This window comes from Somniosus microcephalus, chromosome 1 (assembly GCF_052327205.1).
Source record: "Somniosus microcephalus isolate GS21.2 chromosome 1, FLI_Smic_1.0, whole genome shotgun sequence".
NCBI classification, from domain to species: domain Eukaryota; kingdom Metazoa; phylum Chordata; class Chondrichthyes; order Squaliformes; family Somniosidae; genus Somniosus; species Somniosus microcephalus.
In genome coordinates, this window is record NC_140987.1 from 392,971,225 (window position 1) to 392,988,993 (window position 17,769).

A 17,769-nucleotide genomic window follows, 5' to 3' on the forward strand; every position below is an offset into this window, starting at 1 on the left:
GTCTCTTTGCACTTCCCCTTCTCCTAATCTATTGCCATTCAAATAATAATCTGCCTTCCTGTTTTTGCCACCAAAGTGGATAACCTCACATTTATCCACATTATAGTGTATTTGCCATGTTTCTGCCCAATCACCCAACCTGTCCAAATCGTACTGGAGTTTCACGACATCCTCCTCACAGCATACCCTCCCACCCAGCTTTGTGTCATCTGCAAATTTGGAGATATTACATCCAATTCCCTCGTCCAGATCATTTATATTGTGAACAGCTGGGGTCCTAGGACCGATCCTTGCGGTACCCCACTAGTCACTGCCTGCCACTCGGAAAACAACCCGTTTATTCCAACTCTTTGCTTTCTGTCCACATCACTCATTATACTATCCACCTGATTCCCTGTTCCTTCAATCCAACGCCCACTTAATCCATGGCTCAGCTGATTCACTGCTTAACCAATCAGTTGCCCACAGAATCCACTCCACTATTTATCCAATCCAATGTTCATCTAATCCACTGCTCACTGGATCCGTTGTGTATCTGAACTACTGCCCATCTGATTAATTGCCCAATCAATTCACTCTCTACAGGATCCAGTGCTGTCCTAATCCACTGTCTACCCAATCACCACTCCATCCTATTCATTGCCACCCAATCCACTGTCCAACAATCTATTCTCCACTAGCCATCCAATCCACTGACCCCCCCCCCAATCCACTACCCATCCAATCCATTCTTCACCAAATCCATTGCCTACTGGACCCATTGCCCACCTGATCCACTGCCCACTCAACCCACTGTCCACCTGATCCACTACCCACTGCCCCCACCCAATCCACTACCCATCCAACCCATTCTTCACCAAATCCATTGCCTACTGGACCCATTGCCCACCTGATCCACTGCCCATCCAATACACTGTCCACCTGATCCACTATCCACTGCCCCACCCAATCCACTACCCATCCAACCCATTCTTCACCAAATCCATTGCCTACTTGACCCATTGCCCACCTGATCCACTGCTCGCCCATTCTGCTAGCTCCACATTGACTATCCACTCACTGATCACAGAATCCCAATTACCAGTACAGTAAATGTTTTCATTATGTTGACTGCATTATCTCCACATCACTTTGAACTGATAGTTGGAATGGGTTTTATTGTATGGTATTCCTTTAGAGTTGATTTGAGGAAGCATGATCAGTGTCTTATGTTAAGTGTGGTGTTAATGCATCTTGAATGTGTGAGATCACCCTTGATTGAATATCTAAGTGCCTTTAGTAATGTTCTTTTGACTTCTGGTGACCTCAACCATTCCAATATGGAGCTGGAAAATACATTGTCAGATTCAGCAGGAAACAATAAGTAAATTGTGTTTTTGTGAAGTACAATGAATAACATCTTGCTGTAAACAGGAATCTCCATGCCTTTTTCTCATTAAGGATCACCACTAATACACGACACCAGAAACAAAGTTACACTCAATCTTAATTCTTGCTAGCGGTTAGTGCATTAAATAATGTACTTCTACAGCCAGGACAATTGTGTAATGGAGCTCTTTGAATGGGAGTTTTGACTTTCCAGTTAGAAAAGTGACAATAAAATAATCCCATGCTTCACATAATGTAGCTCCAATGATAGAACATGGGGCTCTAGAGGCTTGCAAGTCATTAAATGGATCACTGTGCAGCAATCAAGCATTTCATCCTGAGAAAGGGAGGGGGGAGAGGAAAAGCTGCCAATACCTTCTGCCTAGTTAAAAGTCAGCAGGTTTTCTTCAGTGGCCTGGAACAGCACTTCTGCCACTGTTACGCTACCAAGAACCAGCCCAATTTTCCTTGATGCACTTTCACTAAATATTCACAGTGGGCTCCATGGAAGGCGGCGGCGGGAGGGTGGGGGGGAAGCATGCAGCCAGTGGAATAGGGGAGAAAATCCAGTGCGACTGTTGCAGCTGAAAGGATCAAGGCAAGCCATTTTGCATCTATAGTACTAATATGGCTCACTGAATTATCTAGGCTGGTGCTTCTTCAGGGCACCAAGTTGAGCTGTTACTGTCTGTAATCCAACAAATCCACCTTTTTGGTTCTGTGGGAAAGAACTGGAGTTTTCAGGCTTTATTTCGTTTAGAATTTATGACTTTTAACTAGTGTAGGGAATGGATGGATGGAACGAACAAAAAGAGAATATTAAATATTATGATTAAATAATCCCTGTGACATTATGAGTGGAATGTGCATTTTCCATCCCTACACATCCATTGGCACCCTTTATTGTGACTATCCCTCAATCTTGAGTCAGTTATATGACCTGGTGTCAGGTAGCAGATGCTAATCCTCAATTGAGTAAGTGAACTAATTGGTAAATCTACTAATTATAGGGAAATTAAACATTGAGTTGAAAAAGTGTCTCTAACAAAACCTTATTGAGCAGACAAATAGATTCCTCTCGATTTCTCTCTTGGTTCCACTTTTTGACTTATCCAATTTTCTTCCCACCTCCCCCGCAAGCTGCAGGTGTCCCCACTTTCCAGAGTACAGTTACATGGACATCAGCAGCCCTCCAGTATCTCACCCATTTTTCATGTGTGACCCTAGACAGACTGCAGAGCTGGCTGTATCTGGGGAACCATGCTGCAACCTATTGAGGCAAGTTTCCTAGCTTGTAGTGCGACTTCCAGTTTGGGCGGCTCCAGAGAAACCTTCAGGTCACTTTGAAGTTGTACCCTCACTGTTTGCGATGGAGTCACTTCAGGATGCATAGGGATGTTCTCCAATGTTAAGGCTCTCCAGGTTGGTGCTGAAATTTACCTTTTTTTAAAAAACAAATGAAAGAGTAAGAATATAATTTTCTTCCATTAAAATGGCAAGAATTTTAAACAAAAGTATCCTGTCTACACCATCCTTTCCCGTTAAGCTTAAGAAAAATAGTTTACCAAGGAACTTAGGTGGCACTCTGAAAATATTCTCCCCGGATACTGGTGGGCGCTCCGCACCCCAGATTTCATCCACCAAGTTTTGTTCTTTGGCAACAAATTGTCGTTTGCCTTGAAGCAAAGGTTTGCTGTAACTTTCCCACTCCACTGTTTAAAAAACAAAAGCACAGATCAGAATATATTTAGCCATTGTCCTACTGTTTATCTAGAGTGGCCATATATCATTATAGGGGAAATACTAAATGCTTGATAGCACCTTGTCATGTCAAAGCTCCTCATACATTGAGTTACTTTTTGGAGTACTGTGACTGTTTTTACATAGGCAAACACAGCAACCATTCTGTGTCAGCAGCATTCCATGAACGGCAGAGGAGAATGGGCAATTGATTTGTTTTTTGTGGTGTTTGGTGAGGAAGGAATTTGGGTCAGGACACCAGGAGAACTTCCTGCTCTTTGAATAGTGCCATGAGATCTTTAATATCCACCTCAACCAACAGTTGGGATCTCATTTTAAAATCTCATCTGAAGCACAACACAATTCACACAAAGAAAATATCTCATCCTAAATTATAAACTTTAAGGGCTAGATTTTCAGTATAAACAGTTTTGGGGCGCTAACCTTAGCGCCCGCCCCAAAGTAGCGCCCCGTTGCCGGAAATTCAGTGGCTTCGCCCTAAGAGGTTGGTGGAGCGCTAAAAGAGGCGTTCCACTACTATCTTTAGGCGCTAAGCCGGCGGTGCAGAGCGCAGCGCCCGAGTTCGGGCGCAGCGCACAGCAGACACTCTGGTGCCAGTGAGCTCTTAAAGGGGAAGGGTGCATGTGTTGTTTTCAAAGGCAGAGTCTGGGGGGAAAGGAGGAGGAGGAAGAGGAAGAGGAAGAGGAGGAGGAGGAGGAGGAGGAGGAGGAGGAGGAGGAGGAGGAGGAGGAGGAGGAGTCCGGAAACATAAATACGCCATTCAGAACAACACACTGGATCCTTGCACACAACACATGCAGACTGCCGTTTATAGTGCAGGAGGAGTGCCCTTTAATTTGCGCTCCCCAGGGTGTGTTGCGTTCCATTTTACAAACGCTCTGGACGCCAGCCGCACAATGGGGCGGTCCGACTGAAGTTTGGATTCGGGGCGGCCAAAGGGCGTTGCACGAGGATGTGACGTCATTTTCTGCGTGCGCATCCGGGCGGCCGCTAAACTTTGCGCCGGCGCTAACGGGCAACTTAATTTGGGGCGGGGCGCAAACTGCGCTGCGCCCGGGCGCTACATGCATTGCGCCTGAAAATCACTTCTCTTAAGGCGCTAACTGCTGGCGCAAGCAACTGAAAATCTAGCCCTAAAAGTTTTAAAACCTCTAACAATTAAAGGTCACAATGTTCAAAGATTCAAAACTGATGATATACCTTAAATTGCCTTCAATTTTATTGCCACAAATATGAATATATTTATGCCCCCAGTTCCATTCTATCAATGAACGTTTCCATTGATAATATCCCAGGATGTATCTCAGTCATACTTTTACTGTAATATGTTCAACTCGAGAAATATTCCACTGGATGATCTCACATTAGAGAAACATTTTCCCCCTATTTTCTCCACTCCTGATGATGGTGTTTGCTGAAATACAGTCCCAAAGATAACAGTTGTCCTTTGGTACTTTGAATAAGTGATCATTCTTCATGTGCGAGACCAGACAAAACAGAACAGCAATCCAGTCAACTGCAGAGAACATCATAGCTAAGTCTCATCCCTTCCTTGCTCAATATACACATTCATGGCAGTTTCCAGCAGGATTATTCAATAGTTATTAGAGTGGGAATATTGGATGATTTTTACCCCAGAGATAATAATTAGACAAGTAGGGAGTTCTCACAGTCACTCTTTTGACTTTGCCGAGTATGGCTAATCATCTCTTGCTCCCTCCTGTTCCATTCCTTGCTGTGCCAGTTGTTCACTTGCTGTTCTGCTATTATGTGATTCTAATATATTCTGTTCTAATATATATTCTAATATATATGTTCCTGGGACTAGGGACAGGGTCACTGGCAAGGCTTGGAAGCTAAGCAGAGCCAGGCCTAGTTAGTACCTGGAGGGGTGACCATCAGGGAAGACCAGGTGCAGAAGGTCACGGAAGGAGCCCGAGGAGGGGCGGTTGGTGAGCAGGCCCGGGCGTTGGGCTGAAGATTGTCGGACAGGAGGAATGGTTGGAATGGCGGCGTGCACAGACGCAGCGGCTTTGCTTCTCCCAGGACGGTGCTATTTACGTTTAATGTTAATGTTATTTGTACTGGACTCATGGGAGCTTGCAAGATCACATTTCGTTGTTCATGTACTTGTGCAATGACAATAAAGTTGAATTATTATTATTATTCTGAGTGTTCTTTTTCTCTGGAATTCTTTATCCTACTTGGTCAGATCTCTTTGGTTTGTGCGTGTCCCTGTTTGAGAGCAAGAAGTGTGCTTGCTGCCCCATTATTATTCAATATTCTATGGTAACTTGGTTTGAAGAGTTCTCTTATAAGAACATAAGAAAAGTCAAGAATAAAAAAGAACATACGGCCCATCCAACCTTATCCCTCTGGTACCTGGCTCTTCCATAGTAGCGTCCAACTGCATTATGCATATCATTAATGGTTTTGCTTCTGATACCTTACCTCAGAAATTATTCCAAACAATTTTCACTCAGTACAAAAATTTCTTCCAAATATCTGTTTTAAATTTTTATTTTATGCATTTAAATTTATATCTCTCTCCACTGATGTCTGTCTCTTTTTCTCCCCTGATCTCTGGGTCTGCTAAACTATAGCTTTGTCCTCTGATTTCTGTCTCTTCATTGACCTTGTACTCTTTTCACCATAAATCTGCTATATAATTTATTCCCCCGTCTATCAAGTCATCTGTTCCCTCCCATCTCTCTCAGCCTTTCTCAACTTCTTTAGACTATGTTTTTTTCTGCTACCTCCTGATGTGTCTGTCTTGCTACTAATCTTTCTGTTCCCCATATCGCTCTCCATGCCATCGTTGGTGTGGCTACAGGAACAGAATGGAAGATCAGTAGCAAGGGAGCAAAGGAAAGTGCTGGTGGAGGTAAAGCCCCATGCTGGGATTTAGGCCTGATAAAGAACAGGAGCAGAACAGGGGTGGAGACAGAGTGAGAAGATCAGAAACAGAGATGCTGGTTGGGAATGATGTTGGGATTTGGGTAGTGGCCTTGAAAGGAATAGGAAGCATGGAGTTGGGGTCAGTGTTGTGGTCTGCGTTGAGACAGAAGCCAGGAGGAAAGAAAGAACTTGTATTTATAAAGCATCATTCATGTCCTATCCAAAGCACAGTTGTTATGTAGAAAAAAAGTGACAGGTAAGTTGCACACATGCCCCAAAAATAGCAATGCGTTAGTGACCAGTTAATCTGTTTTTGTGGCATAGATTAAGGGATAAATGATGGTCAGGACACCAGGATAACTCCCCTGCTCTTTGAATAATGCCATTGGATGTTTTGCATTCATCTCATGAACATCTCATCTGAAGGACGACACCTCCAACAATGCAGCGCTACTTCAGTACTGCACTGATTTTTCAGCTTTGACTATGTGCTGAAGAAGTGGATCAAGGTGCTGATGGGGTTGGATGCAGAGCGGCAAGGCTGTTCAGAAAGGTGGAGGTTGCATTGGAGCTAGCATTCGTGGACGGGTCAGATGGGAGACAGAGGTAACCGGCTCAACAATGCCACCTACCATTTGGAGGCATGCACTGCAAGGTAAGTGTAAGTATATAGGAATTTAAAGTAAACTGGAAAAGTAAAGTATCCAGCTGTTACCCCAGGCATGAAAAAGTTGTCACACCAGGCATAACTAAATCATAATGCAGGAAATAAGTAGGACAAACAGGAAGTGCATGAAGATGCAAGACTGTTGGTAACTCAGAGGACAGGCTGGGAAGAAAATGAGGCTGGGTACCTTCCCTTAGTTATATACTCCTCAACCCTGTCATTTTTATTGACCATAAACCCCTATCCTCTCACTCTCATTTCACCCCATTATTTCACTCCCATTAATTCCCATCATCGTACCCAAACTTCCCAATCTGTTCTCCACCTGTTCCATCCCCCAATCCAGCAGTGCCACATGCAGGAACTATAATGGTACTGCAATCATTTACAACAAACACAAATTGAAATACAGGTACACTATCCCTTATCCAAAAGCCTTGGGACCAGCTGAGTTTCGGTTTTCGGAATTTTTCAGATTTCAGAAGGTATTATTATAAGACTGGGAAATTTGTATTTAATATAAATTTTAAAAGTTCAGGCTACCTCTTGCGACTGTTCCGTGTCTCATTCCCCTTCTTGCTTCTCTGGAAAGCCGGATATCGGTTGACTCCTACTAAGCTGGCCCGCAAATCAGGTCGGGTGGTGGGGGGGGGTGGGGGGAGAAAAGAATATCAGACGGGCCGCGGTTCAGGTCCTGAGGGGGGGGTGTCGGGTCCGGGGGTCGGGGGGGGGGGGGGGGAGAAAAGAATATCGGACGGGCCGCGGGTCAGGTCGGGTCGGGGGTGAGAAAAGAATATCGGACGGACCGCGGTTCGGGTCAGGGGGAGAAAAGAATATCGGACGGGTCGGGGGGGAGAAAAGAATATCGGACGGGCTGCAGTTCGGGTGGGGGGGTGGGGGGGAGAAAAGAATATCGGACGGGTCCGGGGGGGGGGGGGGGAGGCGCCGCGGGGGGGAGAAAAGAATATCGGACGGGCCGCGGTTCGGGTCGGGTCGGGGGGAGAAAAGAATATCGGACGGGCCGCTGCAGCTATCGGGGCCGCTGCAGCTATCGGACGGGCCGCTGTATTGTTGGGTTCACTCTCCCGGTACCTCCTTCACACTGCCTGGCTCGGCCTGCAATCTCCTAACCAGGAGGGAACTCTGTGACCCTCTGCCCTGCTCAGCGTAAGTCGTGCGCCACTCTGGTCATGTCGTGCGCACGACTTACGCTGAACGAAAAAACTTCCGGTTTTTAGAGGTTTTCGGTTTTCGGAAGTTCGGATAAAGGATAGTCTACCTGTACTGGTAAACTTATATGAAACAAAAGTGTTGCAAATCTTAAAGGAGGATCATCACCATTTTGTAGCTGGAAGAGGAATACAACAGCTGTGAAAATGTGACACATGATAGTGTTCCCAGCCATTGACTAAAATTAGCAAAGGCAGGAAAATATATTTACTACCCAATCTTGGGTTCTAAAAGCTTGACGATTATAGGAGGAAGGTGAGACTGAGGGCGATAAGGAGTTGCTCTGGTTGGAGGTCCTTGGAAAAAAAGTTAGAGTTGGAGATTGCAATGAGTCTTGATTTAAACATGCTGACGATGCACAGAGTAAATAGAATAGAAAAATCTTATGAGTACTGTTTCCTTACCAACAGAAAACACAAAGGGGTCAGCACCGACTACTTCTCCCGGTCTTGTTTCATTCATAATCCAGTCTACAATCGTCGCTAAGAAAAATAATATATTTTTTTTAGAAAAATGAAGGCAGGCCATTAAAATTAGATCGCTAAATCTCTCAATGCTGTTAAGACTCACTTTCCCCTTTGTTGAGCTCCCAGTTGCAATCCATCTGACGTTCAGCTTGAATCCAGTAACGTCCATCTGTCCAGAGTGCAGCGTTCATCTTACTGACTACTGCAGTACCTATGGATCAATTAGATGGGCACATCTTAGTAAGGAGACAATCTGCTCCTGTTTGACTTGCACCAATGGTGGCATTTTTCCAAATGGATGGTGAAGGATTTTGGACTTTAGTATGGACTTTTAATACTGGCTTTTAAGGAAAACTAAAGGGATGGATTAGAAACCCTGAATTACTTGGTAAAAGAGCAGAATTTGCTTAACAACAAAGGAAAGAACACAGAACTGTTAAACTTGACCAAAATCAGAAGGCATGCTGGGAAGCTTGACCAAGTTAATGCATATTATTATTGCTTCAGACTGTTGAAGAGAGAATGTGTTGTTCAAGATTTTCTGTACTTTCCAAGGACAAGAAAGAACTTGCATTTATATAGCTCCCTGCATGATCTCAAGACGTCCCAAAGCACTTTACAGCCAATGATGTGCTTTTGAACTGCAGTCATTGTTGTAATGTAGGAAACACGGCAACCAATTTTTACACAGAAGGTCCCACAAACAGTAATGAGATAATGACCAGATAATCTGTTTTAAGTGATGTTGGTTGAGCGACAAATATTGGCCAGGACAACTCCCGGCTGTTCTTTGCATAATGTCATGGGACCTTTTACATCCACCTGGGAGGGTAGACAGGGCCTTACTTTAACATCTCATAAAAGATGACATCTCTGCCAGTGCAGCACTCCCTCAGCACTGCACTGAAATGTCAACTAGATTATATGCTCAAGTCTCTGGAGTGGGAGTTGAACCCTCAACCTGCTGACATGGAGGAGAGTGTGCTGCCACTGAGCCAAGCTGATATCTATAGCAGAAGGAAAGTTTTTAAATACACTTTATCTTCATTCAATTTGTGAACATTATATATTTTGAATGTATAAAATGAATATTATAGTTATAAAAGTACTCCTGTCATCTGAGCAGCATTATTGCTGTAATATTGGGGTTTGTCTCAGTGTCTAAGCGCGTGAGCTGGCGACTTAAATAAATGGCTGATCCAGGTAATAGATAATTCCACAGAGCTGCCAGTGGTCTAAAGGCTAAAATATTTATCAGTCAATAAATTTCTGTGTCATGTAAAATGTGTGTTTGTATCATGTTGCGAAGAATTCTATTAGTGTCAACATTAGGCCAACATTAAAGTGATGAAGAATCGATATTAAAGTTGTGGTTTAGATATCAGAAGTAATAGCTAACCAGAAAATTATCTTAAGGTTTGAATCTTGTCTAACATTACTAAATAGAGCTCAGCTGGCAGTTATAAATTAAATTACATTCTTAAAGGCTACTCCCAACTTTCCATTATTACCTATTTCGTCTATAGTATAAGCTCATAAAATGTCATGAGGCTGGCTCAACTGGTCTGTTTTCTTTTGATGAGTCACAACCAGCAACTGCAGCCCCCCATCCTCCCCCTTACCGATGCTCATCTTATCACTGTTACAGTTTGGCCTTTTTCCAACAGCTTTTTTCTATTTAAAGAACTTGGGTACAATTTCTATAAGTATAGCAGAGTCTCCTACGTACTGAAATCAGCACTGAATTTGCACAGGTCTAACAATTAACCAGTAAATGGGCAACTGGGGAACAAAGAGAATACCCACTACATCACCGGTCAATCTGAAAAGCAGAAAACATCTCAAGAGTAGACACCTTTCTCAGATCTTATTGAACTGCTGCTTTGGGCAGATTAACAATTGAGGCAAAGGAAATGAGCCTATTTTAATTGGACCAGTAAGGGCGTCACTGGGAACCCCAATGTCACCGGATAGAAATCAGTCCCATAAGTGGCCCCTCCAGGAGGACCCCACTAACCCGAAGTGGCCATAAGTGGCCCCCTCCAGGAGGACACCACTAACCAGAAGTCCAATCAAACTGAAAAAAGCACAATGTAAACGAAATCAGTATTTTGTTATTGTGGTCAATGATACTTTAACGGGCTGCAGTGCCCACTGGTCGTGGAAGGCTTCGAACATACTGGTAGACCCCGCATGGTCCCTCTCCAGGGTCACCTGGGCGCAGCCTACAGTATACAAGTTAAATATCTGATGAGATTTATTTGTAAATAAAATGATTGACAGAAGCAGAAATTTATGTAAAACAGTATGCAGCACAATTGGTAATTTAGAATTTACAATTGGTAATTTACAATTAACTAACGATTGTTTAAAAGTATCTATTGTTTGTCCAGCAACTTCGGATAAGCTTTTGGAAAGACACAGACCCCAATCTTAACTCCAGGCCAGTTTTCGTCAAGTGAGTTTCGGTAATAGTTTTTATTTGAACTCTCGAGCCTTGTTTAAGTGCTGCTGACTGTTTTCGCACCCATTTGTGGTGGGAAGTGGGAGACAGGTGGTATTAGGATGATGAGGAGAGAAACAGACGAGATGGTAGGACGAGTGGCAGAATGGGGAAAGGAGAGCAGGGAAGTGGAGGAAGGAGAAAAGGGATAATGATGGGGAAGAGCCCTCTTTGCCAAACCGCAAATCTATTCTCATAGGTCAACATTGCAGCATGCCTGGAGGGAAGTCGAAACAGGCTTAAGGCCACAGTTGACTGTTACTTTTATTGGTTGTACCAGCCCTATGCTGCATGATAGTTGCTGGTGTAGTTTCAGCACTTGGCACAGCTCTGCATCTGGCTCTCTGAAGACAGGACGCTGTGGAGACATGTACCCACAGTTACTGTCAGGGAGGTGCGACAGGGCCTGCAGATATGGCCAACTGATCTACGCTAGCTGTTGATCACCCTGGCATGCAGTGCAACAGAAAGCAGGACATGCTGTGGTTAGGAGGTCTTCAACATAGCAACCATCATTCTAGTTAGTCAGGCATTCACTTAATTTAGTTGTGCCGTTGGATCTGCTGTCAGCATCCTTTGGGAATAGGCGGCTCCACACACATTAATTATCTACCAAAGCGAGGTCTGTTCATCTATGCTTGCAATATGTGAATGCTGGTAATGGGAACAGAACACTTTTTATGCAGCCTCAGCTGCCTAGTACCCCTTTCCTCCTCTTCTTAACACTTTAGACAGGTGGATTCCCACTGGAAAATCCATTGGTGCCAGTTGGGGTAAAAAAGTACAGTAATGTAAAATAATTGGGAGTCTATGCGCCAGAAAACAAAAATCAAAATATAAAAATGGCCCAGGAGTGGTTTAAAAGCACTTACCTTTACATTATTTTAGTCTTTGAATGAGCTTCCATCTATTTCCCAGTCCCTAGCAACCCTGGACACACAGTTGTCAGGAAATTAATTAAGACTGAGCATCCCTTAGGCAGGAATGTCAGGAAATGGTGTACAGGAAATTCCCATCCACATTTTAATATCTAAATAAAGCTCTCTAATGGTGTCAGGTGGAAGTTTCTTGTGCCCGCTCCCAGGACCACCAGAATGATCATCTCTGCCCCTTTTTTCCAGTGCGTTATACCCTTCGGACAGGTGAACAAGGCATGTAAAAAACGGTGCTCAATTGGGTTTGGGATCCTTCTCATTCCTTTTGCTCATAATCTTTAATCCAAACATTTGTCTGATGTTAATAGCTGTGAAGAAACCAGTTTGCACTGGCTTTTTCCCCCAAGTGTGTTGTGCCCTTTGAACGCTAGCAACAACATCCAATACCATTACAATGTCCATGGGTAATGAAAAGTCTACAGCTGAGGAAGGGATATTGAAAGAGAGATTAATGTGCTGCCAGTTGAAAAGTAAAATATCAAACCCAAACAAATTAAACTATTGCAGTGGCTGCATAGTCTCAAAATGAAGATCAACGTACCAGCAAGGAGAGCAGCAGCCTGTCCTGGCTATGAAAAGATTAAAAATACAAGCAGAGTAAGAGTCTATGGAGGGTGAAATTGGGTGCCTTTGCGCCTTCCGTTAGTGCCCCCGGGGGGCGCTAAAGGGGCACAAATGGCTTTGCAACCGGGCGCAGAGCTGACATCGACTCCCGTCATATTCGGTGGGAGTTTTGTGGCAGCGCTACGGCGTTGCGCCCCGATCTCCTTCGCCCGGAGATCGTGATGTCATCGCCGTGCGCATCGCCCCGGACCTGAAATTGACTTCTGCCCCCTGCAGCAGCGTCGGTCAAAAACACCGACAGCCGCTTTGGGGGCGATGATTCTAGTTGTTTTTGCAGGTTCCTGCTCGAGTGCCGGGCTGATCGCGTGGGATCGTGGCTGACTTGGTGGTCCAGGTAGGTACTTTTTAAATTGCAGAGCCTGCAGCGATGGCCCTTCCCTTTAAGGGAGGGAAGGAGCCTTTGAACACGGCAGCGCTGCCTGGCCCAGTGTGCAGCGCTGCTGAAGTCTCCACCCGGCTCTCCAACATTAGTGGGATTTAGCGCTCCACTTCCCTCTTGGGGCGTTCAAACTCAATTTCACGTTCGCCGGCGCTAATTAGTGCCCCGGCGATATTAACGCTCCAAAATGGTCAATACCAAATTGTCCCCCCTATATAAAGCACCTTACACTGCAACAGGACCAGGGGAATGCCTCCAAATATATGGAAACTAATTCAAAGATTGGGTATAAAAAGTAAAATAAAATATAATGCAAATACTAAACAATATTAAGGAGCCACACTTCATCTAAATCTGGAGTATGTAAACATAGAGGTGCCAACGAAGCAGGGGACAGGGAATCTTGCAGCAGAGAGTACATTGAAATAAATGTACCCTCTTTGACTGATCCATCCTGTTGCAGTTTATAAAAAATTCTTTATTGTATCTTTCCATTTCATTTGTAGCTATGCCTAAGATTGTAATAGTCTAAAATGGCTTCTGTTGGTTTCTTTCTGGGAGAAAGTTGTGCTGTTTTTGTTGTGTGGGGCGGCGGGTAGTTTTGAGTGAAAACATACATGTTTGGTTTGGGACTCCAGTAACCTATGAAGTGTAACTAATCAAATGGTGCATCTTTTGAAAGGACAAGTATTTTGGTCATGGCTGATTATATTGGAATAATAATTTTGAACAAAGTCATCCTATTGTCTACAACTTGATGCTGAAACTGTGCTGGCCTGCAGAATACAGGTTAGGTGCTTTAATCTGTAGAACAACATGCTGTCTACAGATCGAATCAGTTTATGCCACATCAAGGTGTTACTTGATTTGCAAACACTAAACAAGATGTGAACCAGGATTCAGTCAAACTGGTGCCATGGTCCAGGTGTTGCATCATGTCTTCGTTGCTGGTTTTAATTCACAGCTGTATGCTTAGAGGCCTCCTAACTGCCTCTGGTCAGTTCAGGAATCCACAAGATTCATCTGTTTGGCTTCATGTTACCAGGGAGAACTGGAGTTCCATAATACTCCTGTGTGCATTTAACCGTAGTGAAATAATTCGGCTAATAAAAACTCGGCTCGATTTTCATTGAGCCGTGGAGTCAGGCTTGGAGGTGTGCGGGGGGTTAAAATCGCAAAAACTGGCGGGCTGGACCCCTCCCCCCCCCCCCGGCCTGGTTCCCGACTCCGAGCAATTTTAACTCGGGCGTGTCTGATGGTCCCGACTCCATCCTGCATCCAACAGGCGGGATTGGTCTTTAAGGCCCTTAAAATAGCATTATGGAGGCCATTTAGTGGTAATTAACAGGCCATTGCAACTTTAACCCTTTTTCCACGTAAAACACGCCTGGTGGGAAACACGAATGTGAAACCTGACGGGAGCATTATTAGATTGCTGACTATCAACTGCAGGTCAACCATTAAAGAGGAGATTTGATCAGCCATCATTTGCAGGTGGCAGGACTTAGTGGTCTCAAGTCTGGGGGAACTTTTACAAGGCTTAACCACACCTGTGGAAGGATGGAACCTTACACCCATCTCCAGTGTGGCCTCCTGGGAAACCCCTCTCGCCACCTTCATTCAGCGCTTCCTCAACGGAGGCATATACCAGAAGCATGGGAGCCATTTATTTCCTTCCCATCTGGACATTAGAGGAGTTCGAGCACCAGTCGCTGCAGCAGCAGAACCAGGAACAACAGCAGCACCAGCAACAGCAGCACCAGCAGCAGCAGGAGCGCCAGGCTGCTGCTCACCCACCTGAGGCTGCACAGGCCAGAAGGGGCCAGCACCTGGAAGCCCGTCGGCGCAGGAGATACGCCCTAAACAGGGTCTACAGATGCAGGGTCACCTATCTCAACATGTCTGAGCAGCAGTGCCAAAGGCGGCTCCGACTTTCGCGAGAGGTAGTGAGTGACATCTGTGCAACGCTACAGCAAGACCTGCTGCCCAGAGGACCAGCATTACCAGTGGCCGTCAAAGTCACCACCGCACTCAACTTTTTTGCCTCAGGCTCATTCCAGGGATCAGCAGCAGACATCAGCGGCATCTCCCAGGCGGCCGCACACACTTGCATCATGCAGGTAACCTTTGCCCTCTTTGCCCTCGCGCACAATCACATCCATTTCACCAAGGATCGAGCAAGTGTCACGGCGTGAGCGGTTGGATTAGCTCATCTGGCAGGCTTTCCAAGGGTGCAGGGTGTCGTTGACTGCACACGTGGCCCTTAGGGCACCCCATCGCAATCCAACTATTTTTGTCAACCGCAAGGGCTTCCACTCCCTCAACGTTCAGCTGGTGTGTGACCACAAGAAGGAGATCTTGCATGTTTGTGCCATGTACCCTGGCAGTTGCCATGGCTCCTTCATACTGCGCCAGTCTAGTCTAATCTAGTGTGCCTCTGCTATTCAGTCCGCCAGACCAACTTAGCAGATGGTTACTTGGAGACAAGGGCTATCCCCCGAGGATGTTACTTGGAGACAAGGGCTATCCCCTGAGGACGTGGCTGATGACGCCGTTGAGGAGGCCAGCCAACGAAGCTGAGGAGCGCTACAACTCCAGCCACATTTCCACCAGATCCATTATCGAATAAACCATCGGTTTGCTGAAGATGCGCTTCAGATGCCTGGATAGATCAGGTGGAGCCCTGCAGTAATCAGCAGCCAGGGTCTCCAGAATCATCATGGTTTGCTGTGCACTTCACAACATGGACACAGCGTCATGGCTTGCAGATTCCCGAGGACCAAGTGGCTCCTCACATATCCTCCTCAGATGAGGAGGAGGAGGAAAATGAACATCCTGCAGAGGCCCATCAACCAGTGGCAGCATTACGCAAAAACATTGCTGCCCGGGATGCAAGGAACGCACTCATCATGGCCAGATTTGCTTAGCCTAGTCAATCAAACACTTTTGCCTCGCAGCTTCTTACCTGAGCATCGACAAGGGCCAAGACCCTGCGGATTCCTAGCTATTTGACCAGCATACTGACAATTGCAAGTAATCCTAAGCCCTCAATGTGAAAGTCCCATTCGTGAAATGACACACGCCACAACTGCAGCAGTAGCCATCAGATTTTTTATTAACATTAGTAATCTGATGGCTTTTTCCAATACATCAAATTTCACCAAAGTGACTACTTGTGCTTTATCTTCCTCTTATGCGTGCTCCTACGTAGTGCTTCCCCTGTGGCTTCAGCAGATGTGGAGGCCCCTTGCTCACTTTCCTGCTGCTCCTGTCTCGACAGCTTTGGCGGGCGTCCTCTGGGGTTGTGAGCCTGTGAGGGCTCGTCAACAGTCTGCTGCTCCTGCGGCTATGCAGGGGTTGAGACGTCTATCTTACTTGGGTGTGGACTCCGGTGGGGCTCTGACCGAGGGCTCTGCAGTGGCATGGAAGTGTGAGCGCTTGGAGAGGAACTCCCACTTCCTTGAGGTCTGCCACCAATCTCCCTCTCATGGGTCAGGTCCCCCTCAGCACCTGCAAGTGGCGGGAGAGCACCTTGCTGCACATCAGGAGGGCCATAGGGACCCGTATCTGCAATGGTAGTCCCACTCAGAAGGACTTCCATGAATGTCTGGTTTCTCTGTTCAATAGATGCCCATCGCTCCTCAAGAGATGTCATTCTATTCTGAACAATGACCATGTTTTCCATATCCTGGCGACTAAGCTCCTCCGTGGCCGTAGCCCTCCTTTCCTCTACGGTAGCCAGCCTTACCACGGAGGTAGCAAGTGTTTCCATGGAGGTAGCCATCCTTTCCGTGGCGATGCGTTCATGCGCCAATGACTCCACAAAGGCTCTGCTCATGTTCGCTATGGACTCCTCCATTCGCTCCACACTCGCAGCGACCCTAGAGACAAAACCTGCCAGAGACTCCTGCATCTGTGCCTGGAGTTCCATCACCTCTGATCTTATGGATGGACCCAGAGGCAGAGGGTCAACATGCTGCTGAGACGAGCTGGCAGAGTCCTGCGCCCTCCGACTAGGACTCTCCACTGCTGTTCCTGTCTCCACAATCTGCTGATGCTCACTTGTGAGCTGTGATACACCAGGTGACAACACTACTCTATGTCCCGAAGGTCCCACCGAGGTGCGAGTGTCTGCGCTGGTGCTGGGTGCGCTGAATTCTACTGACGCTGCGCCCTCAGAGGTTGTAGATTCCTCTGAGGAGTCTGGCTGCTCAGCCTCTTCTTCCTGGCTAGGGGGGACGGATGCTTGTGATGGTCCTGTGGGGGAGTAAAGGAAAGAGTCAGAGATGTGATGCAAAGGCTACATGCACATAGCTTTTTGCAGATGCTCATAAGTCCATCTGTTACAGCTTCACAATCATTATCAGCGACTCATGCAATGTCAAAGAGAGATGGGAAACTTTTCTGTCACCAGCTTGCTGTGTTGCACCCGTCTGTTCGTCCCTCACGCGTGAATCATCCTCAATGCCCATGATTTCCAGGGCGGCCTCCTCCCAGGGGGTCAGGTGGGCTATTGAGGGTGGCCCTCCTCCTGTCCTGGCTCGCTCTCTCTTGTTGTGAGCTCTCTTTTCCTGCAATGAGGGAGACAAGTGGAGGTTGAGTGAGAATGAAGGAGTGAGTGTAGAGATTGCATAGCATAGATACTTAGGAGGAGACAAAGATGGCGTGAGGTTGCAAGACCCAGGGCCCTCCCTGTGTGTTGTCAGTTGTGTTCAAAGCATCAGAGTGATAGGGACTGTGAGGGCTGCATGGTGGAATAGTTATGTGAATGTGAGCATAGAGAGAGAGGGAATGGGTAAGGGTGCATGGATGTCAGTGTCAAGTGGGATGTGGAGGAAGAGATTGCTAAAGCTGAGTGCTGGTGAGGAAAGGCAATGGGGATCAGATTGAGGGTGGTGGGAACTTCATACTTACTTTTCCAGTGCGCTGAAGGTCAT

At 46.1% G+C, this 17,769-nt stretch overlaps 1 protein-coding gene across 1 annotated transcript in view; it reads right to left on the reverse strand.

The window, feature by feature from the left end:
* Positions 1-17,769, reverse strand: part of xpnpep2 (X-prolyl aminopeptidase (aminopeptidase P) 2, membrane-bound) — a 132,155-nt gene that overhangs the window by 93,242 nt on the left and 21,144 nt on the right. The window contains exons 5-7 of the mRNA XM_085997392.1: positions 8,495-8,602; positions 8,329-8,406; positions 2,934-3,080 (exon numbers count right to left, since the gene is read on the reverse strand). Of these exons, the coding sequence (XP_085853518.1) occupies positions 2,934-3,080; positions 8,329-8,406; positions 8,495-8,602 (333 nt within the window). The remainder of the gene's footprint in view (positions 1-2,933; positions 3,081-8,328; positions 8,407-8,494; positions 8,603-17,769) is intronic.